An 18,084-nucleotide genomic window follows, 5' to 3' on the forward strand; every position below is an offset into this window, starting at 1 on the left:
TTCTCTCTCCGAGAAACCCTCTGATCAGCAAACCATTTGCAAAAGGAACTCTGTCGAAAAAATATTTTCAAATATTAGATTTCTTTTTACTTGCAGAGATTGACCAGCAGTATATCAACGATACGCTCAACAGTAACTCGTGCCCACCTGGATTCTACATTGACAGAAGAAGGTTCTGCATCAGTGAGTCATTACCTGAAACCCATGGCATGTCCTCTGTCTTTCTGCCTCTCTCAAGTGTGAACAGTGGACAGTCACCGAAGTCCGTTCTGCAACCTTTTAACAGGGGTTGCAAACCAATTGAACACCACAGTTAGAATAATGCAGAGATAGACTTGCCAAGTCTGGTTGGATGTATTCCTCAAACTGTCCCGCCCCCACACTCCCGCCATTGGTCGATCCTCCTTCCCACGGTCAATTGGAAAGCCAACAGACTCTTCATTACCCAATTGCATCAATCTTGACTGTCAGTCAAACAGCCTTTTTGCCACACCTCCAATATTTTTGATAACTTTTATGGGTCATATTTTGCGACCCCTACGGGTGCGTACGAGGCGTGCACGCGCCCCTAGGGGCCGCGCAAGTGCTGGTATCAGACGTGCGAAGCGCATGCGCTAAAACCCGGCACCTGCGATCTATCAGGAATCTTCTCGACAGATCCTCCGCATCCCAGGGAGATGGGCCTCTGCGCTATTTGCCCAACTTCCGCCCACTGAAAGGCCCGTGGAATTCTTACGCCTGCTAAAAGCGTACGGTCTGTTTTTACCAGCGTAAAAGTTTTTTAAAAATAGAAAAATAAAATGTTATCACTCACTTAAAAACCCTGTCCAATAAGGTGAGTTTAGTTTTAGCCCCGTTAAAACATATAGGGGGACAAATTGGGTCGCGTCTGTAGTGTATGTACCTTTATTAAGAGAGAACTATTTTTACAGCTCCTGTATACTGTAGTACCGGCAGTGACCACACCTGTATATAAGCCTTGAGCATGCCTCTGTACTCCCAGTCTTGAGACTACCCTACTCCAGTTTTGAAGAAGGGTCCAACCCGAAACGTCAACTCAAATTTCTCTCCACGGATGTTGCCTGACCTGCTGAGTTTTTCCAGCATTTTCTGTTGTTATTTCGGATTTCCAACATCTGCAGTATTTTGCTATCGTTCCAGTAAACACCTGTTGATTGTTAAGTTACAGCATCCGTGTAGTTATTGGGAAAACATCATACTCTCAGAATCACGGATCTAACAGTGGCAACGAGTGTCGATTCGAATCTACCTGCAACTCTGCATTTCCCTTCAAGGATTCGCTCCGGGAGGGCGGTGGAAGAAAGTCGAGGCCAGAAGCACGGGCGTCGACCACGAGCAACCGCCCATTCGTCCGGCAGAGAGTGAACATCGCAGGGGAGGCTGTTGAGAGCCGGGCTTGGTTCCTCAGCCACGACGATCCAGCAACAGACTGGCAACAGGTACAGCGCAGACCCTTCCCGGACAGCGGCGGCTGGAGCCGACCGACGGCAGAGAAAAAGCCGAGCAGCGTCGACGAGGTAAGAGAGAGGGTGAAGCGCACAGGGCGCAGCCGGGGGTTGAAAACCGAGCGGCGTCGAGGAAAAACAAAACAGAGAGAGTGAGGGTAAAGCAGCAGCCAGGTTCAGGACCGAGCGGCGGAAACGGGAAAGGCGCACAGGAAAACACGCAGAGCACAGCCAGGGCTCAAGGGCTGAACAGTGTCCGCGGGGAGAAGAAGGGAGAGCGTGGGAGACGCCATTGAGCCGCGGAGAAGAAGGAAGAGCGCGGGAGACGCCATTTTTAGAAGCCGCAGCGGAGAAGAAGGGCGAGCGCGGGAAGAAAGGAAAGCACGGGAGACGCCATTTTGTGCCAGCGGAAAAGAAGGGAGAGCGCAGGAGACGCCATTTTTGACAGCTAAATCACACCCAGGGATGCTGAAGAGTGGCAGTATCTCTACGTTCGACAATGAAGTCGAAGATTGGGCGGCATATGTGGAACGCATTGAGGTGTACTGCAGGGCGAATGAAGTGCCAGATGCTAGGAAAGCACTGGTTTTGTTAAATTCCATGGGTGTAAAAACTTATGGCTTACTTGAAACCTAATAACCCCAGAGAAGCCCGTGGATAAGAATTTCGAAAGCATAGTAGAAATCCTACAGGACCACTTAAACCCCACACCGCTGCTGATAGCAGAAAGATTTAAGTTCCACAAAAGGAACCAGCATAAAGACGAATCTAATGCTGAGTACTTAACGGAACTGCGCAAGCTATCGAAACACTGCCAGTTTGGAGTGGGACTAGCAGATACGTTAAGGGACAAGTTTGTGTGTGGGCTTCAAAGTGAAGGAACCCAGAAACGGCTTCTATCAGGAAAGGATCTTACGCTGGACAAGGCTTTCAGCATGGCAGTATCACACGAAGCAGCCGCAAGGGGCGCTGCAGAGATACAACGGAGACCGCAAGAATATGGCACCAATGAAATGTCATATGGAACAGGGAAGTGTTATCGCTGCGGCAGAACAACACACGACCAGAAGGATTGTTGGTTCAAGGACCAAGTGTGCAGACAGTGTGGAAAAGCAGGACACATAGCAAGAGTCTGCAGGTCAGGGAAGAAAACCAACAGCAAGAAATCTCCACAGGAGAAGTACAAAAAGGTACATAAGGTGATGGACAATAGTTCAGACGAACAGAAAAGTGATACAGACTCCAGAAGCAAGGAGCTGGGTTGTCTGAAACTACATAAGGTAACCAAAATGGAGGATCACCAGACTATCTGGGTCACACTCAAGATAGACGGAGTCCAAGTGAAAATGGAATTCGACACAGGATCAGCCCTAACAGTCATAAACCAAAGGGACTACAAGCGGCTATTTTCACATATACCCTTGAAAGCTACAGAGATTGTCTTGAAGACGTACACGGGGCAAAAAGTCTACCCCAAAGGAAAAATAAGGGTGAAAGTGATATACAAAGGCCAGCAAATACCTAAAATGGACCTATATGTATTGCCAGATGGAGGACCACCACTACTAGGACGTGAATGGATCCGGAAGATACAATTAGATTGGCATTCCATACAGGCACTGAAGGTTGAGGCCAAAAAGGATGACGACGTCACACCTGGACGACTGTCAAAAATGCTAACTGACGCAAAAGAAGTGTTCCAGGAGGGACTCGGTACACTAAAAGGCATAACAGCAACGATTAAAATAGAGGAAAATGCAAGTCCAAAGTTTCTTAAGGCCAGACCAGTGCCTTATGCGATCCGACCAGCCGTCGAAGCAGAGCTGGAAGGGTTGGAGCGTTCAGGAGTACTGTCCAAAGTAGACTGGAGCGAGTGGGCTACACCCATCATTCCTGTAATGAAGAGGTCGTTGAGTAATACGCCTGGGGAACCAAAGAAGGTCCTCATCTGTGGGGATTTTAAAGTGACAGTGAACCCAGTCCTTCACACGGTACAATATCCGCTTCCACGAATTGAGGATATTTTCGTCTCGCTATCTGGAGGTAAACGCTTCACCAAAATTGATCTAGCCCAGGCGTACTTGCAAATGGAGGTAGAAGAAGCCTCGAAACAATACCTCACGATCAACACTCATAAAGGTCTCTACCAATACAACCGGCTGGTGTTCGGGGTAGCATCGGCTCCGGCTATTTGGCAAAGGGTGATGGATCAAGTCCTGCAAGGGATTCCAGGGACCCAGTGTTATTTGGACGACATCCTGGTCACGGGCGAAAATGACAGTGATCACCTCGCCAACCTGGAGAAGGTGCTCACTAGATTAAAGGAGTATGGGCTATGAGCTAATCGCCACAAGTGCGAGTTTTTCCAGAAGCAGATCTCGTATTGTGGCCACGTTATTGATGAAGAGGGGTTACATAAGTCCCCAGAAAAGATTGAGGCAGTAATCAAGGCTCCAGCACCGGAAAATGTGTCACAACTGAGGTCGTTCCTCGGGCTGGTGAACTACTACCATAAGTTCTTACCAAATTTGTCTACAGTTTTACACCCACTGAACACCCTACTGCAAACGGGGGTACCATGGAAGTGGAAGGACGAACGTAAACGAGCTTTCCAGAAGTGCAAAGAATTGATCACATCAAAAGAGGTGTTGGCCCATTTCAACCCAGCACTACCAATTCGTTTGGCATGTGATGCATCACCCTATGGTATTGGAGCGGTGCTGTCGCACAAATTCCCAGACGGGTTGGAGAGGCCAGTAGCCTTTGCGTCTCAGTCACTAACCTCAGCCGAGCGCAACTACGCCCAGATTGACAGGGAGGCCCTCAGCCTAGTATGGGGAGTAAAAAAATTCAACGACTATCTGCATGGGCAGAAGTTCACCTTGCTGACTGACCACCAACCACTTGTCTCCATCTTTAATCCAAAGAAGGGCATTCCGGTGATGACTGCACAACGGTTACAAAGATGGTCCCTTTTTCTAGGGGCGAACCAATATGAAATAGAATATAAAGGCACGAAACAGCATGGAAACGCTGATGGGCTATCACGCCTGCCACTGCCTACTGTGGAGGAAGCACCAGCAGTGGACCCTATCGAGATATTTTATTCGTCAATAATTGAACGATTGCCAGTAACTAACGCGGATATAGAGAAGGAGACCCGCAATGATCCGACACTGTCTCGGGTATATGATTTGACGGTGAGGGGATGGCCAACACATGGCGACTCACTGTTGCCAGCATTCTCATCCAGAAGAGAACAGCTGTCAGTATGCCAGGGGACAGTGATGTGTGGATCCCGAGTGGTGATTCCACCCAAGTTAAGGGAGAGAGTGCTAAATGAGCTTCATGAAGGTCATCTGGGAGGGGTGAAGATGAAAAGCCTTGCTAGGGCTTATGTGTGGTGGCCGGGGATCGATCAACAAATCGAGGACCTAACCAAGAGCTGCTCAGGATGCCAGAAGGTCCAAAATGCACGACCACATGCCCCTCTACACCCATGGGAGTGGCCCTCCTCTCCATGGCAACAGGTGCATATTGATTTTGCTGGTCCATTCATGGACTCAATGTTCTTAATAGCAGTGGATGCTCACTCGAAATGGCCTGAGGTGATAAAAATGTCCTCAACCACTACAGAGAAAACGGTTGCAGTCCTACGGACCATATTTGCCAGGAACGGCTTGCCAGAGCAGATTTGCTCTGATAATGGACCACAGTTTGTGTCCGAAGAGTTTCGGAAATTTATGAGAAGGAATGGGGTAAGGCACTACACATCCGCACCGTATCATCCAGCCACAAATGGATTGGCTGAGAGGTTTGTACAAACCTTTAAAAAGGCGATAAAGGCCATGTGCGATGATGAAATTCCACTACAGCATAAGGTGGACAATTTCCTGTTAGCCTACAGAAATGCGACACATGCAGTTACCAACCAGACCCCGGCCATGATGTTCTTTAACCGAAGGCTGAGATCTCGTCTGGATTTGCTCAGACCAAATGTGCGAAGAAATGTTGAGGATAAACAATTCCAGCACATCAATGAGAAGCCGACAAGGGGCTTCAATGTAGGACAACCAGTCTTGGCCCGTGACTACCGAACAGAGAAATGGCAACCCGGAACGATATGCACAAGGCAGGGGCCATTAATGTACACAGTGGATGTCGGGGAGAACATTGTGAGACGCCACGTCGATCAGATCTTAGCATCACAGGAACGAGTCAACCCCATGTCTCGCGTACCTGGGGATGAACCCGACATACCGGTAGCATCTACCTCAGAAACAGTAGCAGTGGAAACTGATGAACTAACCGACGAAAAGGGGCCAGAATCGCCTCCGCACCAAGAACAAGAACCTCAGGAAAGGCGCTATCCAGAAAGGATCAGGAAGCCGCCCCAAAGACTGAATCTATAAATGGACTATTTCTGTTTAATGTACATGTTAAAGTGTTAATTGTTATTTGAATATTATGGGTACTGCTAATCTAAAAGGGGAGGAATTGTAGTGTATGTACCTTTAAGAGAGAACTACTTTTACAGCTCCTGTATACTGTAGTACCAGCAGTGACCACACCTGTATATAAGCCTTGAGCATGCCTCTGTACTCCCAGTCTTGAGACTACCCTACTCCAGTAAACACCTGTTGATTGTTAAGTTACAGCATCGGTGTAGTTATTGGGAAAACATCATACTCTCAGAATCACGGATCTAACAGCGTCCCGTGGCCGAAATTCACCGGTAGCGCCGAGAGGACCCTGGAAGCGACCCGCCTCCCTCTTGGGGCGCTGCGAGGGAGTATCACGGTGCTACATGCAGCAGCGCCACGCCGCGGTACTGCAGGCCTTCCTCCCCTTATTAAAGGGGAGGGGCCTAGCGCAGCGCAACCCGGGGCCCAGTTGGGCCACCAGGGATCGGAGTGCCGGCAAAAGAGCCCAGCACTCAAGAGAAGTGCCGGGCTCACGGAGCGCAGCCGACACTCCGCGGGGTGGGGCTGCAGAGGAGGCCGGGGACGGCAGAGGGGGCAGGTGCTGGCAGGCGGCAAGCAACAAAAATGGCCGCCCGGCACCTGGCCTTTAATTAGCGCCGCCCCGGCCGCAGGTAGGCCCTGCCCGACCCCATCGGACATAACGTCTGGCAGCAAGTCAGGGGGCACTATCGAAGATTGCGGCCGGGGCGCTGCGCACGGCGATGACGTCATCACCAGCGGCGCAGCGCCACAGGGTGCTAACGGTTTCCCGCTGCTGCTAATCTCCCATTGAATTTTGCGGGAGGCGTTGGTGGCGCCGCGCCCGGGCGCTAGTTGGTTTGCACTAACGGGAGGCACAAAGCAACCGAATTTTTAGGCCATACATTTTTTTTTCAAAAGATTTAATTTTTGTTTTAAATATTTAATTAAATGCCATTTTAATTAATTTCATATATGTAATTTTTTTTTAAATTTATTTCATGTGTTCGTGTATATTTTAAGTCATCCCCATTCATACTTATGACAGTTCCGTATGTACGGAACTCCCATAAGTATGAATGGGGATTCCCTTCTTTTATTGTGATAGCAAAATACCGCAGATGCTGGAAATCCAAAATAACAACAGAAAATGCTGGAAAAACTCAGCAGGCCAGGCAACATCCGTGGAGAGAAAATAGAGTCAACGTTTCGGGTGAACCCTTTGTCAAGACTGACAGTCTTGACAAAGGGTTCACTCGAAACTTTGACTCTATTTCTCTCTCCACGGATGTTGCCTGACCTGCTGAGTTTTTCCAGCATTTTCTGTTGTTATTTTCCTTCTTTTATTGATTGGGTTGGTCCACGTGATCCCGGGGCGCTTGCGAACCGCCTGCGTCCCTGGGATACATGGGTCTCTATGCATTTCTACCAGGAGAGGCCCAGGATCACAAGACTCCGTATCTCCCGAACCACCAGGTAAATGCGTAGAAAATTTCATGATCGGAAGCATCCACCCGCAGGAAGCCTCCGATCGCAAATGCAGGCCCAATGTGTCAGCCAGTGGCTCAGTGGGTAGCACCCTCGCCTCTGAGTCAGAAAGTTGTGGGTTCAAGTCCCACTCCAGTCCCCAGCATTGAAGCTTTGACCACGCTCGATCAGCTCCGATGGACGGGTCACATTGTCCGCATGCCCGATACGAGACTCCCAAAACTAGCGCTCTACTCGGAGCTCCGGCACGGCAAGAGAGTCCCAGGTGGGCAGAGGAAACGCTTCAAGGACACCCTCAAAGCCTCCTTGAAAAAGTGTAACATCCCCACTGACACCTGGGAATCCCTGGCCCAAGACCGCACAAAGTGGAGGAGAAGCATCCGGGAAGGCGCTGAACACCTCGAGTCTCTTCGCCGGGAGCAAGCGGAAGCCAAGTGCAGGCAGCACAAGGAGCGCACGTTAACCCAAGCACCCACCCCTTCAACCACCGTCTGCCCCACCTGTGACAGAGGCTGTAGGTCCCGCATTGGACTCATCAGTCACCTGAGAACTCATTTTTAATGTGGAAGCAAGTCATCCTCGGTTCCGAGGGACTGCCTAAGAAGAAGACAGGGACTTGACAACAGAAACCTAGGTCAACACTCCAGGGCAGTACTGAAGGAGTGCTGCACTGTCGGAGGAGCTGTCTTTCGGATGAGACATTAAACCGAGGCCCCATCTGCTCTCTCAGGTGGACAAAGAAGATCCTATGGCACTATTTCGAAGAAGAGCAGGGGAGTTCTCCCCAGTGTCCTGGCTAGTATTTATCCCTCAACCAACATCGCTAAAACACGTGATCTGGGTCATTATCACATTGCTGTTTGCGGGAGCTTGCTGTGCACAATTTGGCTGCCGCATTTCCTACATTACAACAGTGACTACACTTCAAAAAGTACTTCATTGGCTGTAAAGTGCTTTCGGATGTTGTGAAAGGTGCTGTAGAAATGCAAGTCTTTCTTCAACTGAAAATGTTCATAGAAGATGACAAATGATAAAAATAACACGTCTTTTTAATGCCACTATGGTTTTTCTCCTGGGTTGCTTGCAGAAGTGTCTGGAGATTAATTTTCAATTGGCATCCCTATGCAAAGAGGGATCATGGCATGACCATGCTAAGTGTGAGTTAAGGATCACTTTCCCCCCGGGAACAAAGTACAGGGAGCCATTAGTGCAGCTAGTTATCAGCTCCCATAAAGAAAGAACTTGCATTTCTGTGGCACCTTTCACGACCTCAGGACGTCCCAAAGCGCTTTACAGCCAATGAAATACTTTTGTGAAGTGTCACTGTTGTAATGTAGGAAACGCGGCAGCCAATTTGTGCACAGCAAGCTCCCACAAACAGCAATGTGATAATGATCAGATAATCTGTTTTAATGATGTTGGTTGAGGGATAAATATTGACCAGGAGACTGGGGCCGATACTTCAAGCATTTATCCAATTCCCTTTTGGAAGTTACTATTGAATCTGCTTCCACCGCCCTTTCAGGCAGCGCATTCCAGATCACAACAACTCGCTGCGTAATAAAAATTCTCCTCATCTTCCCTCTGGCTCTTTTGCCAATCACCTTGAATCTGTGTCCTCTGGTGACCAACCCTTCTGCCAGTGGAAACAGCTTCTCGTTATTTAACCCTTGGTGATTTTGAACACCTCTATTAAATCTTCTCTGCTCTAAGGAGAACCCCAGCTTCATTAGCCTTTCCACGTAACCAAAGTCCCTCATCCCTGGTACCATTCTAGTAAATCCCCTCTCCAAGGCCTTGACATCCTTCCTGAAGTTGTGGAGAGCAACAAAGCACAACGAGGAACGGAGAGGAAGGCCAAAGAAAAGGGCGGCAACAGCGATGAGCTGGTGTCACTGACATTAGGTGGAGTTGAGTTGGTCCTGTGGCGAAAGCCAGTTACCTTAACCCCACCCCACACCCCCCACATTGTAAAAATGTTTATCAAGTGGAGTGTATTCTCTCCCACTCCTGACTTGTGCCTTGTAGGTAGTGGAAGAGGCTTTGTGACGTCAGGACTTGAGCCACTCGTCGCAGAATATCCAGCCTCTGACCTGTTCTGGTAGCCACGGCATTTGTGTGGCTGGGCTAGTTGAGTTACATTAACCCCCTTGTGAAAAGTTTATCAATTGGGATTGATAAAAGTTCATGATTTTCAATTCCCTCCCGTCTCCCCCCCCCCCCCCCCCCCGCCGCCCTCTCTAACACCAGGCTAAAATAATCACTGTGCATTTCAATTCACCCAAAGATTTAAAAAATAATCTGTGCAACCCTGGTTCTCTTCATTTCAGACTTGACTTGTGGCCAGCAAAAAGATATTAAGATTACGTTGTGTGCTGTAAGTTGGAGCTGTTTCGTAGCACCACGGGATCGCAATTGTGCGTGTAGGCACCAGTATAAATCAAGCGAAAAAAAAGCAAGCCCATTTTTAAAAAGGTGCATAGGTAAGTAGGAAATTTATGCGTTATATTTCTTTACGTGACCCTTGAAAACAATCATTCTCAAAAAATGTCTCGTGATAGCAAGCGGGTACAGCAAGTAATTAGGAAGGCAAATGGAATGTTGGCCTTTATTGCAAAGGGAATGGAGTATAAAAGTAGGGAAGTCCTGCTACAACTGTACAGGGCGTTGGTGAGACCACACCTGGAGTACTGCGTACAGTTTTGGTCTCCTTATTTAAGGAGGGATATACTTGCATTGGAGGCAGTTCAGGGAAGGTCACGAGGTTGATTCTGGAGATGAAGGGGTTGTCTTATGAAGAAAGGTTGAGCAGGTTGGGCCTATACTCATTGGCGTTTAGAAGAATGAGAGGTGATCTTATTGAAACATATAAGATTCTGAGGGGCTTGTCAAGGTAGATGCTGAGAGGATGTTTCCCCTCGTGGGGGAATCTAGAACTAGGGGGCATAATTTCAGAATAAGGGGGCACCCTTTTAAATCGGAAATGAGGAGGAATTTCTTCTCTCAGAGGGTCGTGAATCTTTGGAATTCTCTGCCCCAGAGAGCTGTGGAGGCTGGGTCATTGAATATATTCAAGGTGGAGATAGACAGATTTTTGAACGGTAAGGGAGTCGAGGGTTATGGGGAGCGGGCAGGGAAGTGGAGTTGAGACCAAGATCAGATCAGCCATGATCTTATTGGATGGCGGAGCAGGCTCGAGGGGCCAAATGACCGACTCCTGCTCCTACGTCTTATGTTCTTATGTAATAAATGCTGGCCTTGCCGGCGACGTCCACATCCCGACAAAGAATTTTTAAAAAATCACCTGCAGCATTAGCGGGTGGTGTCAAAAAAAATCATTAACTTAAGGAAAGACAGGCAATATTTGGGGCAATTTTCATTAATAAGCTGAGTGGGCCAACAGCGATGCGATCTGATCATCTGCCATCACATCAATAATTCGCCTAAAGAAACCCACTCATTTAGGCATGAAAAAGAAAGACTTGCATTTATATAGCGCCTTTCACAATCCCAGGTCGTTCCCAAAGTGCTTTACAGTCAATGAAGTACTGTTGAAGTGTAATAAACACAGGAGCCAATTTGCACACAGCAAGCTCCCCCCAAACAGCAACGTGACCATGACCAGGTAATCTGTTTTAGTGATCTTGTTTGAGGGTTAAACATTGGCCACTTTTCTTCGAAATTGTGCCATGGGATCTTTTGCATTCACCTAGAGAGAGCAGACGGGGCCTCGGTTTAGTGTCTCATCAGAAAGACGGCACCTCCAACAGTGCAGCACTCCCTCAGTACCGCACTGGAGTGTCAGCCTGGATTATGGGCTCAAGTTTTTGGAGTGGGTCTTGAATCTACAACCTTCTGAGTTAGGAGTTGAGAGTGCTGCCCACTGAGCCACAGCTGACACCTGTGAATGGATATTGAGCAGCATTGGGATAGCACCTAGATTTGCCTAACCTGTGAAAGGATATGGATTAGGTCTATCTGCATTACTGCATCAACCAAAACATTATCCCCGGTGCCGTGTTTTCCCCAATTGGAAATATGTCGGACCAGAAAGGGGCTAAGGAGAGATTTGATAGAGGTGTTTAAAATCAGGAAGGCTTTAGATAGAATAAATAAAGAGAAACTGTTTCCATTGGCTGAAGGGTCGGTAACCAGAGGACACGGATTTAAAGTGATTGGCAAAAGAACCAGAGGCGACACGAGGAAAAACTTATTTACGCAACGAGTGGTTAGGATTTGGAATTCGCTGCCTGATAGGGTGGTGGATACAGATTCAATAGTAGCCTTCAAAAGGGAACTGGATAAATAAAAAGAAAGACTTGCATTTATATAGCGCCTTTCACAACCTCCAGATGTCTCAAAGTGCTTTACAGCCAATGAAGAACTTTTGAAGTGGAGTCACTGTTGTAATGTGGGAAACGCAGCAGCCAATTTGCACATAGCAAGGTCCCACAAACAGCAATGTGATAATGACCAGATAATCTGTTTTTATTATGTTGATTGAGGAATAAGTATTGGCCAGGACACCGGGGAGAACTCCCCCTGCTCTTCTTCGAAATAGTGCCGCGGGATCTTTTACGTCCACCTGAGAGAGCAGACGGGGCCCCGGTTTAACGTCTCGTCCGAAAGACAGCACCTCCGACAGTGCGGCACTCCCTCAGCACTGCACTGGGAGTGTCAGCCTAGCTTCATGTGCTCAAGTCTCATGGAGTGGGGACTTGAAGCCACAACCTTCTGACTCAGAGGCGAGTGTGCTACCCACTGAGCCACAGCTGACACTGAAGAAATACTTGAAGGAGAAAAAAATTACAGGGATATGGGGAAAGAGCGGGGGAGTGGGACTAACTGGATTGCTCTTCGAAAGAGCCGGCGCACAGTCGATGGGCCAAATGGCCTCCTTCAATGCTGTACTATTCTATGATTTGCCTGTTAATTAATATGACGGACATTATGGCAGACACCTCCACTGATTTGTATTTTTTGATTTCAGATGTTGACGAGTGTCTCAAAGATCCATGTGGTCCTCAGGAAGCCTGCACAAATACACCTGGGAGTTACACCTGTACAAACAGCACCTGCTTTGGTAAACAAAAAAGTCAATAACTTGCTTATTGGATTAAAGCAAAATACCGTATGAAATTTAGGGTGGAAATTACTCTTGGTGGTGCTCGGGCAGACTGAACCTGCTCAAACTCTGGGTCCTTTTCTACGACCAAGATGCTGAACCAGTGCAAATTGTTGTTGAGCGGGCTGAGCTTCGAGTCCCGTATCCCATCCATCACCCACCTCTGCAGCATCACCCACCTCTGCCCTTACCTCTCATGTCCTTCTCGCCTTCAGGCTCAACTTCCCTTGTGGTCATCAGATCTGAACTCCAATTTATCCAAAACTCTGCCTTCTATCCGCCGCTAAATCCGCCCCGCCCTCATGACTCCTGTCCTCACCAACCACCACTGGCTCCTCATCCCCCAAAGTATCTACGCCATCGCTTACAAATCCCTTCATGTACTCCCTCTCCTACCGTTGCACCCTCCGCCTCCCTATGAGATTGGGTCGATTGGGCTTGTACTCGCTGGAGTTTAGAAGAATGAGAGGGGATCTCATTGAAACTTATCAAATTCTAACAGGACTGGACAGACTAGATGCAGGAAGGATGTTCCCGATGGCGGGGGAGTCCAGAACCAGGGGTCACAGTCTAAGGATAAGGGGTAAGCCATTTAGGACAGAGATGAGGAGGAATTTCTTCACCCAGAGAGTGGTGAACCTGTGGAATTCTCTACCACAGAAGGCAGTGGAGGCCAATTCATTAAATATATTCAAGAAGGAGTTGGATATATTTCTTAAGGCTAAAGGGATCAAGGGATATGGAGAGAAGGCAGGGACAGGGTACTGAATTTGGATGATCAGCCATGATCGCATTGAATGGCGGAGCAGGCTCGAGGGGCCGAATGGCCGACTCCTGCTCCTATCTTCTATGTTTCTATGTTTCTATGTGCCAACGTGCACCTTGCGTTCTTCTTGGCCTCCTTCGCATCGCCACCCTCTCCTGTCAGCGTGTTCCCCCAAACTCTGAAAAACTCTTCCCAAACTCCTCTGCCTTTCTTAGCGTGAGCTCGAGGAACAGCACCTCATCTTTCGATTAGGCACTTTACAGTCCTCTGGACTCAACAGAGTTCAACAATTTCAGATCATAACCTCGGCCCCTATCATATTTATATTTTTTATCCACACTTTTTGTTTGTGCTTTTTTTCTTCTCCCCCACAGGGCAGCTGTCCTTCATTCTGCCAGCGCAATTCACACTTCATCTCGAGCCATCCTTTGTTTCTTAACCTGTCCCATTACCATCTCCTCTCGCCTTGAATATCTCTTAATGCCTCTTTACTTCTCCCGCCTTCTATCCTATCACAGACCTTCCCTTTTGTTCTTTCATCCCCTCCCCCATTTCCCAGCCCCTAAACTTGCTTTAGAATCTGTTCCATTTCCTGCTTGTTTCCAGTTCTGACGAAAGGTCATCGACCTGAAACGTTAACTCTGTTTCTCTCTCTCCACGGATGTTGCCTGGCCTGCTGAGTTTTTCCAGCGTTTTCTGTTGTTATTTCAGATTTCCAGCATCTGCAGTATTTTGCTATTGTCATCTGCCTTTCTCCCTCCTTCAAAGCCTCTCCAAATCCTGCCTGCTTGACCCTGCCTCAATCACCCATGTAATCTCCTCCTCCTATGGCTCTCAATCTATTTCTGCCTCTGTGATGTTCCTTGGGACAGTTTGCCACACTGAAGGGGCTATTTAAATACTGTAGAAGGAAAGACTTGATTTATATAGCACCTTTCACGCCCTCAGGATGTTCCAAAACACTATATAACCAATGACGTACTTTTTCTGGAGTGTAGTCACCGTGGTAATGTAGGAAACGTGGCAGCCAATTTGCGCACAGCAAGCTCCCACAAACAGCAACGTGATAATGACCTGATAATCTGTTTTCCAGTGCTGGTGGAGGGATAAATCTTGACCAGGACACCGGGGGGGGGGAAACTCCCCTGCTCTTTAAAATAGTGCCAAGGGTTCTTATACATCCACCTGAGAGGGCAGACAGGGCCTCGGTTTAACGTCACAACCAAGAGACGGCACCTGCGACAGTGCAGCACTCCCTCAGCACTGCACTCAGAGTGGTCAAGTGTGCTCAGTTCTCTGGAGTGGAACTTAAACCCAGAACCTCTGACTCAGAGGTAATAAACTGAACCACGGCCAACACCCACAATTTGTTATTACTGTTTAATGCACTTGTACCAAACTTCTGTCTCCACTATCTAATAGAGGCATTAACCTCTTTCAAGTAAAGTCCTTGGTCCATGCAGGGTTAACAGATCTCAACCAATGCAGCAGCTGGGGCTCATGACTCCTGGATGGAAGAGACAGCAATTCAGCTAGGCATACTATCCTGACCACTATCCAGCTTTGCGTAGACAATAGGACTAATTCCCTGACTGACCACTCCCAGCACGGCAGGCACTCAAAAGAACTGCTGGCCATGACATGACATCGTGGTGAGGAGCCCATGGTTATCTTCCCGTTCAAATTAAATAGACCAAAAACCAGAGGCTACTGAGAGCACCCAGTTGAGGAATCAGCTCTCATTATCACAAGGAGTCAGCACCTTGAGGACAGCAGACAGAAACATATGGAGCCTCTTTAAGGTTTCAATTTGGCAAGAGTTTCAGTTGTAAGTTGCAGCTAGACTTTGTGCCCTGCAGCAAGCAATATTTCCATGCATGGTAGGCACTCAGAGAACTGCAAGATTGTACGAATGCTTTGGATGGGGCGACAGTAAAGACTAACTTGGTGACAGATGCACTTGGGGCGGTGACTTGGTTTCGGAGATTGTTGGGTAACCTTCGGCAGCTTTCCTGAGATCTGCCATGTTGTTCCTCACGTGGATGCTGTTGACAGCGTTCGTCTGTCATCTTTCTCCTGCCGGCCATTTCAGATCAGTCTGTTTTGGTGAGGGTTGTAGGATGAAAGCTTATTTCTATCCGTTCCTTATCATTAAATCATAGAAGGATCTGCTGAGAGGATGAGATGAAGAGGGGTGGGAGGAGGCTCGTGTGGACCATAAAGGCAGGCATAGACCAGATGGGCCGAATGGCCTGCTTTTATGCTGTAGGTTCCAAGTAAGTCAACCCGTAGGGACCGCCAATTACGGAGCGAGAGATAAACGTATTTTACTTCATTACCTAGAGACATCTTCCATTATACCGTGAGCCAGAGAACCCCTCTCAGGTTGCTTGACCCTATATTCTCCCATAATGGGTGGTATCATTAATTCCACATCAGATCTGTAGGCTTCCTTTCCTCTCCTGTTCAGAGTACAAAAGGCCACGGATCAAATGAGACACTGTAGATATTTTCTAACTTTAAAGAATCTAATCTGACGTACAGACACAACAGTTTTTTTACCCAAAAGAAAGTAGTCGCTTCTCATACAACCTTTGTTCTAGTGAGCACAACTCAAGACAAAGAATTGATCAAGTCCTTTGAGTCGGGAGAAGAAGGTTCCGCTCCTGTGTCGCCTTGTCCTGACGTCGCATGTGGTTCTCCCGAAAACCCTTATAGAATGGGGTCTTTTATATGGGTTTCCTTCAAAATCAGCTGTACGATCATCATACCATGTAGGAGTTGTTTTTAAACACTAGAGAATCTCTGATCCGTTTGCAGGCCTTGCTTTCTCATCTCTGCAACCGCCAGCACCGTTTTACCTGAGCAGTTGCTCAGGTTTTCTAACCAAGGCTTGCTGACGCATACGTTTCTCTCTCCAAGCATCCTGGACAATAAGCAAAGACCGCCGTGCATCCTGATGTTGGTCAAGCTGAGAGCTCTGTGTTCTTTTACTAAGTAATCGAGGATTTTCAAGTCCATTATTTCAGTCTTCTTTAAAAACGAGTATCCAAAGTTCATGGTGAAATGTCCAAAAATCCTTCAGGGTGCCCCCTCTGTGCTAGAGAGGGCAGCTCTCATTTCCGTCACTTCATCCAGAACCTTTAGCTTTTTCCTTCTTTACATTGCAAGTGAAAATGCAGCCCTTTAAATGGCTGCTGCAGCTCTTTTGCTTTCAGCCGTGGCTCAGTGGGCAGCACTCTCTCGCCTCTGAGTCAGAGGGCTGTGGGTTTAAGTCCCACTCCAGAGACTTGAACACAAAAGTCAAGGCTGACACTCCAGTGCAGCGCTGAGGGAGCGCCGCACTGTCGGAGGTGCCATCTTTCAGATGAGATGTTAAACCGAGGCTCTCTCAGGTGGACGGAAAAGATCCCACGGCACTATCTAAGAAGTTCTTCTGGTGGTCCTGGACAATATTTATCCCTCAATCAACACCACCAAATCCAGATAAATTGGTCATTTCTCTCATTGCTGTTTGTGGGATCTTGCTGTGTGGAAACTGGTTGCAGTATTTGCCTACATAACAACAGCGACTTCACTTTGAAAAGTAATCTATTAGTTGTGAGGCACTTTGGGATGTTCTGAGGACTTGAAAGGTGATATATAAAAGCAACCTTTCTTTCGTTCTTGTAATTCCTGGCAGCTGTGCGATCATTAGACCGCCCGCTGTGTTGTGAGGGGAGCATTCAGATTAGATCATTAACGCTGCTATCCCATATGTCAGCTGTGGCTCAGTTGGTAGCACCCTCGCCTCTGAGTCAGAAGAGCACAAAGATCTAGGCCGACACTCCCAGTGCAGTGCTGAGGGAGTGCCGCACTGTCGGAGGTGCTGTCTTTCAGATGAGACGTTAAACCGAGGCCCCGTCTTCCCTCTCGGGTGGACGTAAAAGATCCTAAAGCACTATTTTGAAGAAGAGCAGGGGGAGTTATCCCCGGTGTCCCGGCCAATATTTATCCCTCAATCAACATCACTAAAATAGATTATCTGGCACTTTGGGATGTCCGATGGTCGTGAAAGGCGCTATAGAAAGGCAAGTCTTTCTTTCTTTATGGGGCAGGATTGGCGTGCAATAAAAGTCAGTGAGAACTCTCACATCGTGGCCCCGACAGGAATTTATCCCCTCATGGAGTAAAGAATTCTTGCATTACTTGTGCAGATGTGTAGCGGTTGTGTCACAAGGGCTAGTAATCCAGAGGTTTGGACTATGAATCCAGTAGAACATGAGCTCAAATCCCACCATGTCAGATTATAGAATTTGAATTTGGTTTAAAAAAATCTGGAAATGAGAAGCTGGGATCAGTAAAAATCATCATGGAGCTGTCTGATTGTTGTAACAACCCCAGTTGGTTCACTACTGTCCTTTAGGGAAGGAAACCTGCCGTCCTTAACCGGTCTGGGCCTACGTGTGACTCCAGTCCCAGACCAATGTGGTTGACTCTTATCTGCCCTCTTAAGTGGCCTAGTAAGCCACTCAGTTATTGAAAAAGCAGCCCACCGCCACCTACTGGGGATGGGCTCCTCGATTTTTGGTTGCACTTCAGTCCCCACGCTCCTGATCTTCGGTCACCCGGTGCGGAGGGGAGCGGGCGGGTCGGAGGATCTCCTCGTAGGACTACTCCTGGGCCTGGCCAAAGTGGCCATTAACAGGTCCAGGCAACGGGCAGTCGAGGGGGTCGTCCGGCCCGATTGCCTGCCTCTCTTCCGCGGCCATGTTCGCGCCCGGGTGGCCCTGGAGATGGAGCACGCGGTGTCTGCCG

General features: G+C 48.1%; 1 protein-coding gene across 1 annotated transcript in view; it reads left to right on the forward strand.

Annotated features, from left to right (window-relative positions):
• Positions 1-18,084, forward strand: part of LOC147097624 (adhesion G protein-coupled receptor E3-like) — a 61,538-nt gene that overhangs the window by 16,193 nt on the left and 27,261 nt on the right. Inside the window, exons 4-5 of the mRNA XM_085971423.1 lie at positions 97-183; positions 12,387-12,479. Of these exons, the coding sequence (XP_085827549.1) occupies positions 97-183; positions 12,387-12,479 (180 nt within the window). The remainder of the gene's footprint in view (positions 1-96; positions 184-12,386; positions 12,480-18,084) is intronic.

The sequence above is a fragment of the Somniosus microcephalus genome, chromosome 31, assembly GCF_052327205.1.
Source record: "Somniosus microcephalus isolate GS21.2 chromosome 31, FLI_Smic_1.0, whole genome shotgun sequence".
NCBI classification, from domain to species: Eukaryota; Metazoa; Chordata; class Chondrichthyes; order Squaliformes; family Somniosidae; genus Somniosus; species Somniosus microcephalus.